Source organism: Talaromyces atroroseus (genome assembly GCF_001907595.1).
Source record: "Talaromyces atroroseus strain IBT 11181 chromosome Unknown scaffold_12, whole genome shotgun sequence".
Lineage (NCBI taxonomy): Eukaryota > Fungi > Ascomycota > Eurotiomycetes > Eurotiales > Trichocomaceae > Talaromyces > Talaromyces atroroseus.
The window spans coordinates 655,876-668,809 of NW_017971444.1; the positions used below are offsets into that span (position 1 = coordinate 655,876).

Here is a 12,934-nt window from a genome sequence, read left to right on the forward strand (position 1 = left end):
AAATCTTTTATGGAAAAAGGCGTCTTAAATCCTCTTCATTGCTCCCGCCATGGATACATACATCAAAATCCCATCATCTTATCCACAAAGACGATGTCTATGAGGACTGTCGGCCAAGTCAATCCTCAGGATATGCAGACAGTGACATCCTCACCTTGTGTTTTGTGCGAGGACCTTCTCTGGTGTGTTCATTTCCCTGGAATCTTAATCGTTTCTGTATACTATTCGCGTAGGTTGACCCCAGAGAATCACGAAGAGCTAAAATATCTCTCATACTTTTAGCCCACTTTCGGATTCCTGGATCAGTAGACTAAGGGATCGTTTCAACACCCCTTTGTTGACTTGATAGACATTTCATCCCATTGAGAATTGGCATGCCGGGTCTGGTGTCATTGTCTGAAGGTGGCCTCGTCTTTTCTGCGAGTCCATGTACATCAGCAATTTGACTTCTCGTAAAAATAGAAACATCAACATGGTATGGGCACGTTTCGATTGGAAATATCCAGCCGTCACTGGGAGTTGATGTTCTCCTTTGGCGTGATGTCGGGCTCGTTTCTCTGTACTAGAGTATTTGTGACAATCTTCCGCTAGGCATCTACAGTCATAAACCTTGGGATGAACTGCTTTGCGATGTATATGGTTATGCTTGCTCGGTTCATCTGCCTCTAGACAGGGATGTCTGAATCCTCTGTGACATACATTTGCATGCACCTGTGCATTTTATTTCTTCGAAAAAGCGCCTGAGTGTTTCCCGTGGGGACTCAGCATCCTGGGAACACCCTTATGAATGCGGTTTGCACCAAAGTTTCTTTGACATTGATAGCGTTTTGCCGTCTTACAGATATCGGAATCATCTTCAATGCCCCAGGAGTTTGAGCGGCCTTTTCCATAGATCCCGTACTTGTTAAAGTCTTTTGAAGCAGCTTGGCTGCCCTTCTGCTACCGACTCCTCCCTGTCATCATCTACGACAATGCAGACCATAGTAACCCAGTGTCACTCTCAAGGAATGCTTTAAAGTATGACTGAAGCCCACCCCGTGGATGTGGAAAACGTTTGGCTTCAATAACGATTGCCTTGCCCAACTTATTCGGTCATTCTCAGAGATAGTCACTGTGTCTCAGCCGGTGTATGTTGTCAACTTCCATCTTAGCGGCACCATTAATTTCCTCGATATAGATTCGCAAGATATTATGTATCGAAGACCGGGTGCTGGCGAAGTAGCATGGGCGGAGCCCTTGAGAGTTGGTCAAAACCAGAAACCTGAACATCTCAGTCACCATTATCACCGCACATCCAACATTCATCCATAGAGTGGATAATAGGAGAGGAGATTTATGTAGATTGGCTGTATTCTGTGGTTTTGAAGTTTTTTGCCTCGACGAAGAACTTCAGCCTGCCATGATAAAATGGAAGGTCAAAGGAGGTGATTTTATGGTGTGGTGGGCGACGAGAAAGTGTACCATGTTCTGGGATGATAAATATCTTTTCTTTTGCGAGCAGTACAGTCGACATACCATCATACCACCCGAAATGCCAATTCCTCAATTGGCAAAGTCTGAATATGACCATCTTGGAGCGTCCTCATCGGAAGAACAGGCAAATTGGAAAATCCAATTCTGCCTGTATAGTTTTGATGTCGAGCTCCTCTGATGTTCATGTATCCGACACGTTGCAAATACCTGAAAGAATGGCATTCATCCAGAATGGCTCTCTTAAAGGTTCTTCTCTCGCCGCATTTTGCAATTGCAGATTCTTAGCCCTAGCCGCTTGCACTTGTTCGTACTTGTATCTTATATGAAAGTTATTGTCGAGTTGCCTCCTTCTTGTCTAGACATAGGATATGCATCCTTGATCAAGGTATTCGCAAGATTCTCGTTTCTAGAATTGAGTTTAGTGCATTCCCTTCAACAGAGAATCTAAAAGTACGTTAGTCTTCCGCATAGAGGGAGTCACAGACAGAAGCCACAAACCTGAAGCAACAAATAAACGAAAAAGTCAGTCCTGCTCTATAAGAGCTAAATGTCGACAGCAGGCCAGATTAGGATCTGTTAGGAAGGAGGGCGAGGTGGGTAGGGGAAGGAGAGAAATTTATAATAAAGAGAGAAGGGCGATAGCGGAGTTGAAGTGTTTCAGATTGTCCGATCCCGGACTGCTTCTTCGTGAATGAAACTTGTGAGGTTGTACAGAGCCATAGGGCTGGGCTAAGCCAGATACAGTCTTAGCGCTACATTAGTGGCAGTGGAGTCGGTGGAGCTGCGCTCGATGACAGGTAGGTCTAGCCAAATAAAGACTAGTTCTATATGTCTATATCAGATTTGAGGTCGACGTTCTTATTTTTTCCCCGTTGATTACCATTACTTATTCATTACTTTCTTGTCGTCATCAACTGATCATTACAATTTCGCAGCCAACCCCACCGGAGTCTGCAGACTCCAGCAAATTGAAGAGGAAGAACCTGTCGACTGACGATCTTGGTGGGATTGGCGAAATTCTCGCGTCGATGGATCCAAACGAAAAGAACATTCTCAGGGTAAATCTGTCAGTACTCCAATTCCTTTTTGTGCGTGGAATAACCGAAATCATTTGATTTGATCGCCTGGAAAGAAATCTGCATACGCTATTCTCGAAAACGGTATCAAGACAAAAAAACAAAAAAAAAAACAAAAACTTACGTGAATTTTGTGGCAGGCGAGAAATCGCTCATAGGAGCACCGATTATGTACTAGGGCATCAGCAAACTAGCGAGACTACGATTGGAGACATTTTTGCAATCGTAGTGCAGGGAGAGAGTTGGGAACCTGTGCCTAACTCGGACTCAGGCTATTGCTTATATGGCAGGCATTCAGCAAGAGCGCAAGTCTTGGAGTGCTGTTTACGCTATTGTTGTTAATGGTGGTAACTGGAGTTTCTTTCGGCTTAGAAGGAAGGAATTACAGGCTTCTGAACGATTTTCTATTGATAGTTCGAAGGGTTGCCTTCCTATCTGCCAGTATATCGATGCCATTCTTCGAAAGACCAATATCTGAGCTGTGGCTCCTCATACGCTGCATTACACATTTTCACGACTCTTCCGTGGAACAAAGTCGTTGGCATTCTGATTCAGCATGCGCTGGATCAAAAGATACCGGCTCTTTCGAATGATCTGAGCAACCTTGAATTATTCACTTGAAAACTGCAAGGTGAGCGAAATGAAAGGGAATTATTTGTACGGTTGTATGATTGCATGCCTTTATGGGATATGATGACTGGCACCAAATGTAACATAACCTTGGAAATTCCGAAATAATGCCATTCGGAAGCAACAATTTATCATATTCACCGTAGCAAAAAAAAAAAAAAAAAAAAAAAAAAGGAAAACATTGTTACACAGTGAAAGTGACTACATGATAAATAAGTAACAGAATTCAACGAAAGTCAAACAAGACAAAAAATCCCATGGCGTTGAGGCTGCGAGATTATATTACCAAGTCTATGCAGAAAGCTCCATGACCGCAATCCCCAATGCTAGTAGTTGAAACACCGCCACCGTTCGTGAAAAATTACACCATCATCATCGTCATCATAGCATACGTTGGAATCAAAAAGAGAAGGGAAAAAAAGTACTCCCCCCAACGTGTAACGCCACCTTGTGAATGGCTTTTCAGGCTCACTTCGAGGGTCTCTTCTCTAAGCCGTAACCTCCAATGGCCTCAGAATTAGGATATGTCTTCCCCTGTCCGGACTTTGGATTCCTCGGCCCTCGAGCCTGCAGGTCTTGTTTCAACCAGTGAAGGACCAAGTCTCCAAGTAGACTATTTTCAGCCGATCTATTGGGAACCTCTTCGCTGAAGCTTTCCATGGGACCCCATTGCTTCACCTGACCCAAGTGCATATGCACCAGATGCGTAGGCCACTGCGACAGATTATCCAATATATGAGTTGCATAAACAATCGTGCACTGTCTACTCTCCGTCTCGCGTTTCAGGAATGACAAGAAATTACTCCGCGACAACAGATCCAGATCGACAGTGATTTCGTCCAGAAGCAAAATCTGCCATGGTCTCAGCAGACCCATGGCTAGTTGCACGCGTCTCCGTTCCCCGTCCGAAACCGCATGCATTCTCCAGCTGAGGTCGATGTCGAGAAGATCGACTAGTTCATCTCGTCGCTCCGGATAGGCGTCGCCGCCGACCGAGGCGAGGAGTGTGGGCACGTCGATATCTGTGCGCACAATATGGTTGAGAACCCATTCCATACCGAGATAGGTGACGCCTTCGAGCCCGTCTTTAAACGGGTCTTTGCCCCCGATAGCGATTGTGTTGCTGGGGGCTAGTCTTTTGCCCGACAAGAGACGAAGTAATGTTGTCTTGCCGGCACCGTTTGCTAGTTGACATTACAGTCTGTCAATACAGTATTCGCTTGATTTTTGAAGTGCAGAAAGTATTTCCCACCTCCAATGAGCAGCGTTCTGCTCCCCGCAGGAAGGCTGAGTATTACATCTTTGAGCCCCTCGGAGCCATCCTGGAATTTGTAGGAGAGGTGGTTCACCTCAATTGATGGAGCCATTTATGTTAGTATCTGATATTCCGACTGAGCTGGTTATTAGACGAATGAACAAAAGACTGTTTAACAAAAAGAAGTGTTGACTTGAGCTCAAGACTCGATCGACGACCAAAGACTTGCTCCGATTGGTTGCGCAATTAATATTCGGCCCGACGACGACAAAACGTTATTCATCGAGATTCTGAGTTGATCCAACGACTTAACCATCCAACATCTTGCTCCAGACCAACAACACAGCAACAGCAATAGACGTGAACCGTCTCTGGACTGGCTGAAAACTAACGATGACTCAATCACGTATTCGCTGACATGCGTATTTTCCATGCACTCTTTGCCCGCCCGCAACCCGCAATCATGCAGCCCCTCATTACCGTGGTCGGTGCTACCGGCACTGGCAAAACCAAGCTCGCCGTTGACCTCGCGAAACGCTTCAATGGTGAAATCATCAATGGAGATGCGATGCAGCTCTACCGCGGACTGCCCATCATAACCAACAAGGTGCCTGTCAACGAAAGGGAAGGCGTGCCGCATCACTTGATTGACTTTATTGGGCTGGAGGAAGAGCCGTGGCGCATCGGCACATTCAAAAACGAATGTCTTCGAACTATACAAGATATTCACTCGCGCGGGAAAATCCCGGTGCTTGTTGGAGGGACCTCCTATTACGTGCAGTCTGTTCTGTTCAATGATGCGCTGGTCGGAGAAGGGGCAGATGGTGCGTCGGCTTCATTACTAGATGACTCTGAACGACAGCACGAAGGATGGGAAGAAGGTCAAGGAAGAGAACAAGAAGAGTGGGCTATTCTTGATGCACCTGTTGAAATTATGTTAGAGAAGCTCCGAGAGGTTGACCCCATCATGGCAGACCGCTGGCACGTGAAAGAAGTGAGAAAAATTCGACGGTCACTAGAGATTTACCTCAAGACTGGCAGACCGGCGTCAGAGATCTATGCGGAGCAAATGCAGCAGCGACAAGCTGCGATCAACAACGTGGAAGGCGTCGCGGCAGGCAAACTACGCTATTCCACGTTGATATTTTGGATGCATGCAGAAAGAGAAAAACTTTATAAAAGACTAGATACCCGCGTTGGAAGTATGCTGGAGCAAGGCTTGATGGCAGAGGCACAGTCCCTGTTCCAGTATCTAAGGGAACAGGAAGCTCAGGGATCTCATATTGACATGACCAGAGGCATTTGGGTCTCTATAGGATACAAAGAGATGCAACCATATCTTGCAGCATTATCTGCTGGCGAGACAAATGAGAAAGAACTCGAAGCGCTGAAAACGACTGGCATAGAGTCCGTTAAAGCCTCGACGAGACAATACTCTACGAAACAGGTGCAATGGATTCGGAAGAAACTCTGGTCTGCGCTCTCAGATATAGGTGCAACTGACCGACTATATGTCCTAGATGGTACTGACCCGGAAGCCTGGAGCCGCTGCATAACCGAGCCGACGGAACGCATCGTACAGACTTTCTTGTCAAATGACGATAACAACTTTCCGGACCCGAAATCACTCTCGTCACTAGCTGAAGAAACCCTGAAAGAGAGAGAGCAGAATTATACAAAGGGAACGACAACTCTGCCAGCCGTGGCCTTGAAACAGATCACTTGTGAGCTATGTAACAGAACAATGATGGGCCAGGAGCAGTGGGATATTCATGTCCGTGCCGCGAGTCATCGACGAGCAATTAGGGCAGCTGCGAGAAGAGAACAGCGACTAGAGTATTTTCGCAATCATGCATCGCGAGCTGAGCCGGTCGATGGATTGCCATCCTAGTCTGAGAATGTACGTTTCGGCCTTCTTGGATCACAGACCTTTTGTTCCTGGCTTGGAAAGCAGCGTGCCCGTATCGGACTTTTGACCGTTACTCGATAGCTATCGTCCGGGCATTTCGCCTGCCGCCTTGGTGTTTCTCAGAGAATTCTCAGAATTCGGGGTACACATCACTGCTTCTTTGTCCTCCACGAGGTAAAATTGGAAGACAGAATATCGCCATGGCCGCTCTCCTCGACCTTGAACACTTCGATGACTGGTGATCTTTCTCGTTTTCGAATCCGCCAAGTACCATCGGTATTTATCACTGATTTAAGCCCTGGTGGATGAGAATCTGTCAGCTCGGTTTCTTTCATGCGGCCGTAATATAAGACGGGTCTTACATTCGAGAAAAGCTGCGGTGAAGTTGATGCAGATGTTGCCATCCCAGCTCCCTCGGCCTTCTCGTTTGACCTTGCCAGGTATCCCTTGAGTTTCCACTTCTTCGATTCGCAGAAGCATTCCGGCTTTATCGCGAAACCCGACAATAATCTTGGGGACTCCCAAAAGAAACGACTGGGCCCAGAATTTAAGCAGTTTACGCTCATACTTAATCCTCTCCTTGTCGTTGAAAAGCTCAGCGCTTGTTTTCAGTTCCACCCAGTTTATTGGATCCTCTTTACGGTTTGGCTTGCTATCCCAGACTGTCATTGAACAAATGTGAGCACATTGATTAGGCATTAACGAAAGCGGAAGGGTAACTGCTACTCACTAGCATCGACCTCACCGCCGATGATCATTTTGACTCTACCAAAGCCAGTCCGTACGACAGAACAATACTGAGCCTTGTTGTTCACAACATCGTGAATTCGGCCTTCAATCTTATCCCGACTTGTTTCGCCCCAGGTATTTGGAAGGATGGAGACAGTTTCAAATTTGTAACCTGCTCGGAGAAGCAACGGTTATTCATGCCAGCACTAGAGAAAAGCCTGGATAGGGCATACCCCAATAGGCCATCATGTCTTGCGATGGCATCCCTGGCGGCATTCGTTGATTCCTCTGAATCTCCTTTTGAGTATTCTTATACGAATTGTTCTCTTCTATAAATCTGGGAATAGGAGTATTATTAGGAATGGCCAGAGCTTCCGTGGAGTCGCAACGTGATGATATGCTTACATCGATCCCTGAACCAACGAGTCCAGTATTAGCATTGCTGGTAAGCAATAAAGAAGCTGGGAATACTTACTTGGAAATATGTCGCGTTCATTTCAAACCTAGTGCCTTGTATATCAGTCCATTGAATTCCATTTCCTGTTGTCCGTTCGTTGGATCTAGACAAACCCGTTCAACACATCGAAAGGCGCGGTCATTATCTGGTCCAACCATCAATAATCAACAATGCAATTCAATCATAGTATGGGGATTTTCCCGCGTGCATCCACCTTTGTCATCATTCCTCTCCAGGTGACGATATCCGTTTCGCATCTCGACCCCGTATTCTGTTCCAAAGCCGTTATGGTATCTAAAAGCGCGTCTAGATGCTCGTCCGGTGCATCATTAAGTTTTTGGAACGTCTCAAAGCCCGCGCTCAAGTCGAGAGGCAACTGCGGTGGTTGCGGTGGATAGTAGTAATTCATGGACGAATCGTCCAGGCGAAAGTTGTGCTCGTCATCGTAGGAAAAGCATGCGATTTCCTATGTAGTTTGGAAGTTTCTTGTTAGATATTTTCTAGAACCCAAGTACACGCGCTATAAGTAAAGCGAATGTTTACTTACTCTAGGACGTCGAATGGCCGCATTCGAGCCGGAAAAGCGATGCAATGGCTCGATGTCGAAGACGTGGGAATTCATAGCAAGTCCGACTGTTGCATGGGTAGGATAGGAGGTAATGCTGATGCTGCAAGAATCGTCAAATGTGCATTGATCTTGTACAAGAATTGTTATAATTGCGTCAAGAAATTGAAGTCTGCGGTTTAAAGATGGAAATTCTTTGGAGACCCCGAAATCAAAAGCCCAGTTCCCGCGGCAGCCCGTTGATTGGCCGCTGTCCAAGCATGCCTCCTGCCCCGCCGAGTTCCATCATCAAATCCGCTCCGCCCACAGTCAGTCCTTCTCTCTTTCCAAAGGCAAGAAGAGGGATTTGGTTCTCTACCATTATGACTTCCAAAATCGACAAGACAATTGCTCGCCAGCAGGAAAAGTGCCACCCCTTTCCTTGTAAGCATGAATGGAGGAGCGCGAGGGCTAATAAATAATACTTATTCTACACAGAATCGCTGCTGGCTCATACTACGAAGCTCATCAACAGCTCCGCGTCATCGCTGCACGCTATTTGAAACAGTCCAACTACGATGCTGCCGCTGAGATATTGACGGGCGGTGCCAAAGCCCTTCTCCGCGCTGGCTCGCAACAGGGTGCTGCTGCTAGTGGCGGAGACCTTGCGATCATGCTTGTTGTGGAGGTGTACAACAAGGCTGAATGGGAGATTAGCTCGGAAGATGATGCTGCGTCAAGGGCACGGAAGAGTATGTGTGATCTTACTTCGCGATCCATGCTGGTAGTATTGGCTGGACTAACTCTTTCATATTAGAACGTCTCATTGAACTACTTCGTGAATTTCCTCCTGACGAACCATCCCGAAAGAGATACATAAACGAGATAATCAGTTGGAGCTCAAAGTTCGGCCCATTGGAACGAGGAGACCCAGAGCTCCACCACGCCGCTGGGTCTGTTTACGCTGAAGGTATATCTCCTCGAAGTTTGTATGCGGTGAATCAGTTCTAATTATTCGGTAACAGAAAATGAACCATACGACGCCGAAAAGCATCTTGTTCTCGGCACCACGGACTCTGCAGAAACTCTCGCCAAACTCGAGTTCGAGTGGTATACAGGTGATGGTGCGCATACAGCAGCCATCTACGCCTCCAGAGCAGTCTTTCCTTTCCTCCTAACGGGTAACCTCCGCGGTGCCAACAAAGCCCTCCTTATTTTCACATCTCGTCTCTCAACTGCCAATCCCTCACTGGCCTCGCAACAAGTCAGCAGTAACAGCTCGGATGTACGGATTTATCCATCACTTCCTTTGCTCAACTTCCTCAGCTTGCTCTTGATAGCCGTTCAGCGCAGCAGTGCAGACCTGTTCCGCGATTTGACTAGACATTATACCCCGCATATTAAGGAGGTTGGAATTTGGGATGAGGCGTTGGCAACAATCGGAGAGATGTATTTCAACATTAAGATTCCCAGACAAGGAAATCCCCTCTTGGATATGATGGGTAACATGTTTTTCGGAGGTGGTCAGGGTGGCGGTAACCCGAGACTGGGGCCACCTAGCAGAGGTTCGACCAGGAAAGTCGAAGCGGCTCCATCCAGTGCAGAACTAGACTGAGCTTAAGACGTTGTATATTGCCGTTGCCATGCCATCAAAGTATAGAATAGCACATACTTATTCCTCTTGATTTTCATGGCAGTGTCGTAGTTTGTTCATGATCAGCATTACACAAGAGGATCGTCTTCCACCTCGAACATCCACTTATCCTCGTCTAGAGCAGCGACTTTGCTGCGCAGGCTTTGTTGTATTAAATTGAGTATTTCTAAGTAAACAAAACACATCAGTTATTTAACAGATACCTGAACACTTTTAACAAGAATGAGGAGTTAACGAACCTGGCTCACCACTCAGGTGTCTATTGCGATTTCGGTACATCATTTCGACGAGACCTGCTTCTAATTCTAAATCGATAAATAATGTTAAACAAGTCTCAATTCAAAAAGGGTGCAAGTTAACTCACTCTCTTTATCCCTCCCCACCAACTCAGAGCTCATACCACCACCGGCATTATTGCTACCACTACCCCCAGATCCGGCACTTGGTCGGCCATCCTCAATACCTTCCATAGCGCCCCCTCCTCCATTGCCATTCATATCTTCCTCTCCCTCCTCATCCTCGTCATCTTCATCCAGCGGAAGGGGTGGCAGAACGGGGATGTCAAGCTGGAACTTCCCATTCTTGTCTCGTGCGATAATCTCCCCGTCGTCGATAGGCGGCGTTGATGTTCCTCCTGCCGCTGCTCTATATGTAGATAATGATGAAGATGCTATATCTGACGGATGTACGTGGTGTGCTAATGAGGGTGTTTCGGGTAGAGAGTGGTTGTTGTTGTTGTTGTTTGGATCTGCTGGTAGTGGCGGTGGGATGCTGTTATTGGAAGAGGCGGAGTTAGAAGCTGAGGATGCCGGGCGGCGACTGAGATGGCTCTGAAAAAGGTTGCGGCGCGTCGGAGGCATGGTTATAATCAAGATCAAATTGTATATGAGCTGAGGCAGTTAGAAATATCTAGAAGTTAGAGAGATTTTTCTCGTCGCGATGCGGAGGCCGATTCTGGGATAAGCGCCAGAAAAGGCAGATTAGGTTTAGCCTAGTTTTGAACTTTCCTTCTTTAGGCCTAGTGCATAACATTCTATACTTCAAAATTCACACTGCACAGCCCTAACAACATCGAACCTCAATATCTATACGTTTACGGAAGACTGCAACGAAGTGAATCATGCGAAAACTACTGTCAAGGTCTGCCAGGAAGGGGCCTTTTAGTGGACTTCTCGGTCGTAGTTTCTGCAGGATGTTTCTTACCATAGCCCTCTAAGTTTGACTGAAATAAAACTAACACTACCAGGTTGAAGCGTAATGTAGTAGCAAGCTTATTTTCAACAGTGGATAGCAAATATTCTCTCAACTTGTCAAAGTCATAATATATTGGTGAAGCCATTGTCACAAGAGGTCGTCGTCTTAAGCGTGGAAGTCCATCTCCTATAATGAACTAGTCCTATTGAGGAAAAGCTCCCGCCCGAGTGGACACTGGACACTAAGGAGCTCTCCGACGCACGCACCACATCAACCGCAACCTTCTATACGAACTTCCATAAAAGGCATGTTGTTCAGACTCAAACAAGATGAACTGATTCTATTTCCATGTCCTTTTTTATTATGCCACGGAACTGGCACCCCATTGCTGCTATATTACTAAGTGCGACAACAACGATTCTCGCCGTGGATAACAGCTGGCACCCCCCCAACCTCAGCGCCATCAACGACCTCGACCACAACCTGGCCAGCGATGGGGTCTTCGATTTCATATTTGACTCGTCACTGGTGCCAGACCATCTTTATGGACAGTACAATTACTGCAATATGCCGCATGTGCGGAAACGCGAATACGTCGTTGCGCCTGAGGAGTATGAACTCGTATACGTTGAAGTAGTATGAGCTCGACATTATTAGGCTTTATATAAAGGAAACTAAACTAGCCACAGATCCACCGTCATCACAAAAGAACACCTTATCAGTCTAATACATTCCCCGTAGAACTGGATACATGGTACTGCGACAATGCTCAACTGTATCACTACGGACAGCCCTCAGTGAATGAGGAGCAAAACAGCGCCAACACATTCTGGCAACTCGAAGACAACCCCTTTGATTTACTGCTCGCTTCCCATGGTAATGATGATGGGAGTGGGCGCGGTTTCCCCGGTACATGCGTGTTTCCGCAAATCACTAGAAGTGGTCTGCAAGACTCGTGGCAGCATGGACATGATCTGTTCGAGGTTTATCACGATCTCCTAAGGTTCTTACCAGATGCAATTGACCTGAAGAAAATGGAGTTTAGGGTTACGAATAATGTGATTACGAGTCAGGTTGCGGGTATGGTGATCGCGGGCATGTATGGAGAGCAGAGAGGCGTGGGAGTGCCTTTGCATGTACAGGTTTGTTCTTCTCTCCTCTTTTGCATGTTACATTTTCGAATTTTTCTTTAAAAAAAAACCTTATAGAAAACAGGCATCGACTCTTTAGAGCCGCAATACCATTGCCCTGGCGGTCGGTCTCTATTCGAGAAGATTAGAAGCTCCGATGCATCATCTCCATGGCAGATCCATCTCAACAAAACAAAAGATCTCATAAGATCCCTTGACAACGTCTCGGGAGTGCCAGAAGATAACCCAGACTGGCATACCAGCTACGACCACTACTTCGACAACCTCTCCTCACGACTTTGCCATTCGAAACCTCTGCCCTGCAAACAACAAGATGTTCCGGATTCGGGATGCATAACACGCATACAAGCCAACTCAATATTCCGCCTTGGACAGTGGGAGTACTCGCGCCTCTATCGCGATGCTCCTTCGTCCTTGACAACCAGCGTGGCACTATACGGCGTCTTCATCGCTGAACTCGCGCAGCATCTCCGCGACCAGATAGCCTTTCTCGGCGTGAATGTTGATCAGACAGATCGAGTCCTGTATCGGCATAATGTCGCGCACGACGGAAGTATTTCTCGAATTCTTTCAGTGCTGCAAATTGAGCGAATGGTTTGGCCTGGTATGGGAGCTGAAATAGCTTTTGAACTGTATCACAAAGAGGACAATGCATTCTTTGTCCGCGTCTTGTGGGGAGGACAGGTGATGCGAAGCTCCAATCCAGAGTTGGGGAATATGGAGTTTTTGGATGTCTATAGGCTGTTGGATTATTTTGACTCGTTGGTAGGGCAGGGAGCGACGAGTGTGGTGGAATTGTGTTGGATGTAAGTAAAAGTATGCAGTATATCATCTCATCTTGCAGACATAGATAGTACAATGA

At 46.7% G+C, this 12,934-nt stretch overlaps 6 protein-coding genes across 6 annotated transcripts; 3 read left to right on the plus strand and 3 right to left on the minus strand.

The window, feature by feature from the left end:
* Positions 1-3,647: 3,647 nt before the first annotated feature.
* UA08_07902 (putative ABC transporter ATP-binding protein) lies at positions 3,648-4,546 on the minus strand (the record flags this gene model as incomplete). Its single annotated transcript, XM_020262803.1, has 2 exons — positions 3,648-4,363; positions 4,432-4,546. The coding sequence occupies 2 exons, from the start codon at positions 4,544-4,546 to the stop codon at positions 3,648-3,650; spliced, it is 831 nt and encodes a 276-aa protein (XP_020116883.1).
* A 351-nt stretch (positions 4,547-4,897) lies between these two features.
* Positions 4,898-6,325, plus strand: UA08_07903 (hypothetical protein; the record flags this gene model as incomplete). Its single annotated transcript, XM_020262804.1, has 1 exon — positions 4,898-6,325. The coding sequence occupies one exon, from the start codon at positions 4,898-4,900 to the stop codon at positions 6,323-6,325; it is 1,428 nt and encodes a 475-aa protein (XP_020116880.1).
* Positions 6,326-6,634: 309 nt separating this feature from the next.
* On the minus strand, positions 6,635-8,151 carry UA08_07904 (Decapping nuclease rai1; the record flags this gene model as incomplete). Its single annotated transcript, XM_020262805.1, has 8 exons — positions 6,635-7,005; positions 7,074-7,244; positions 7,306-7,409; positions 7,478-7,485; positions 7,548-7,575; positions 7,643-7,674; positions 7,744-7,995; positions 8,077-8,151. 8 exons carry the CDS (start codon positions 8,149-8,151, stop codon positions 6,635-6,637), a joined length of 1,041 nt encoding a protein of 346 aa, XP_020116881.1.
* Positions 8,152-8,456: 305 nt separating this feature from the next.
* On the plus strand, positions 8,457-9,688 carry UA08_07905 (hypothetical protein; the record flags this gene model as incomplete). Its single annotated transcript, XM_020262806.1, has 4 exons — positions 8,457-8,500; positions 8,572-8,825; positions 8,891-9,043; positions 9,099-9,688. 4 exons carry the CDS (start codon positions 8,457-8,459, stop codon positions 9,686-9,688), a joined length of 1,041 nt encoding a protein of 346 aa, XP_020116878.1.
* A 107-nt stretch (positions 9,689-9,795) lies between these two features.
* UA08_07906 (hypothetical protein) lies at positions 9,796-10,587 on the minus strand (the record flags this gene model as incomplete). Its single annotated transcript, XM_020262807.1, has 3 exons — positions 9,796-9,893; positions 9,967-10,032; positions 10,092-10,587. The coding sequence occupies 3 exons, from the start codon at positions 10,585-10,587 to the stop codon at positions 9,796-9,798; spliced, it is 660 nt and encodes a 219-aa protein (XP_020116879.1).
* A 697-nt stretch (positions 10,588-11,284) lies between these two features.
* UA08_07907 (hypothetical protein) lies at positions 11,285-12,882 on the plus strand (the record flags this gene model as incomplete). The annotated part of the gene is made up of 3 exons (XM_020262808.1): positions 11,285-11,557; positions 11,611-12,063; positions 12,130-12,882. 3 exons carry the CDS (start codon positions 11,285-11,287, stop codon positions 12,880-12,882), a joined length of 1,479 nt encoding a protein of 492 aa, XP_020116876.1.
* Positions 12,883-12,934: the final 52 nt, after the last annotated feature.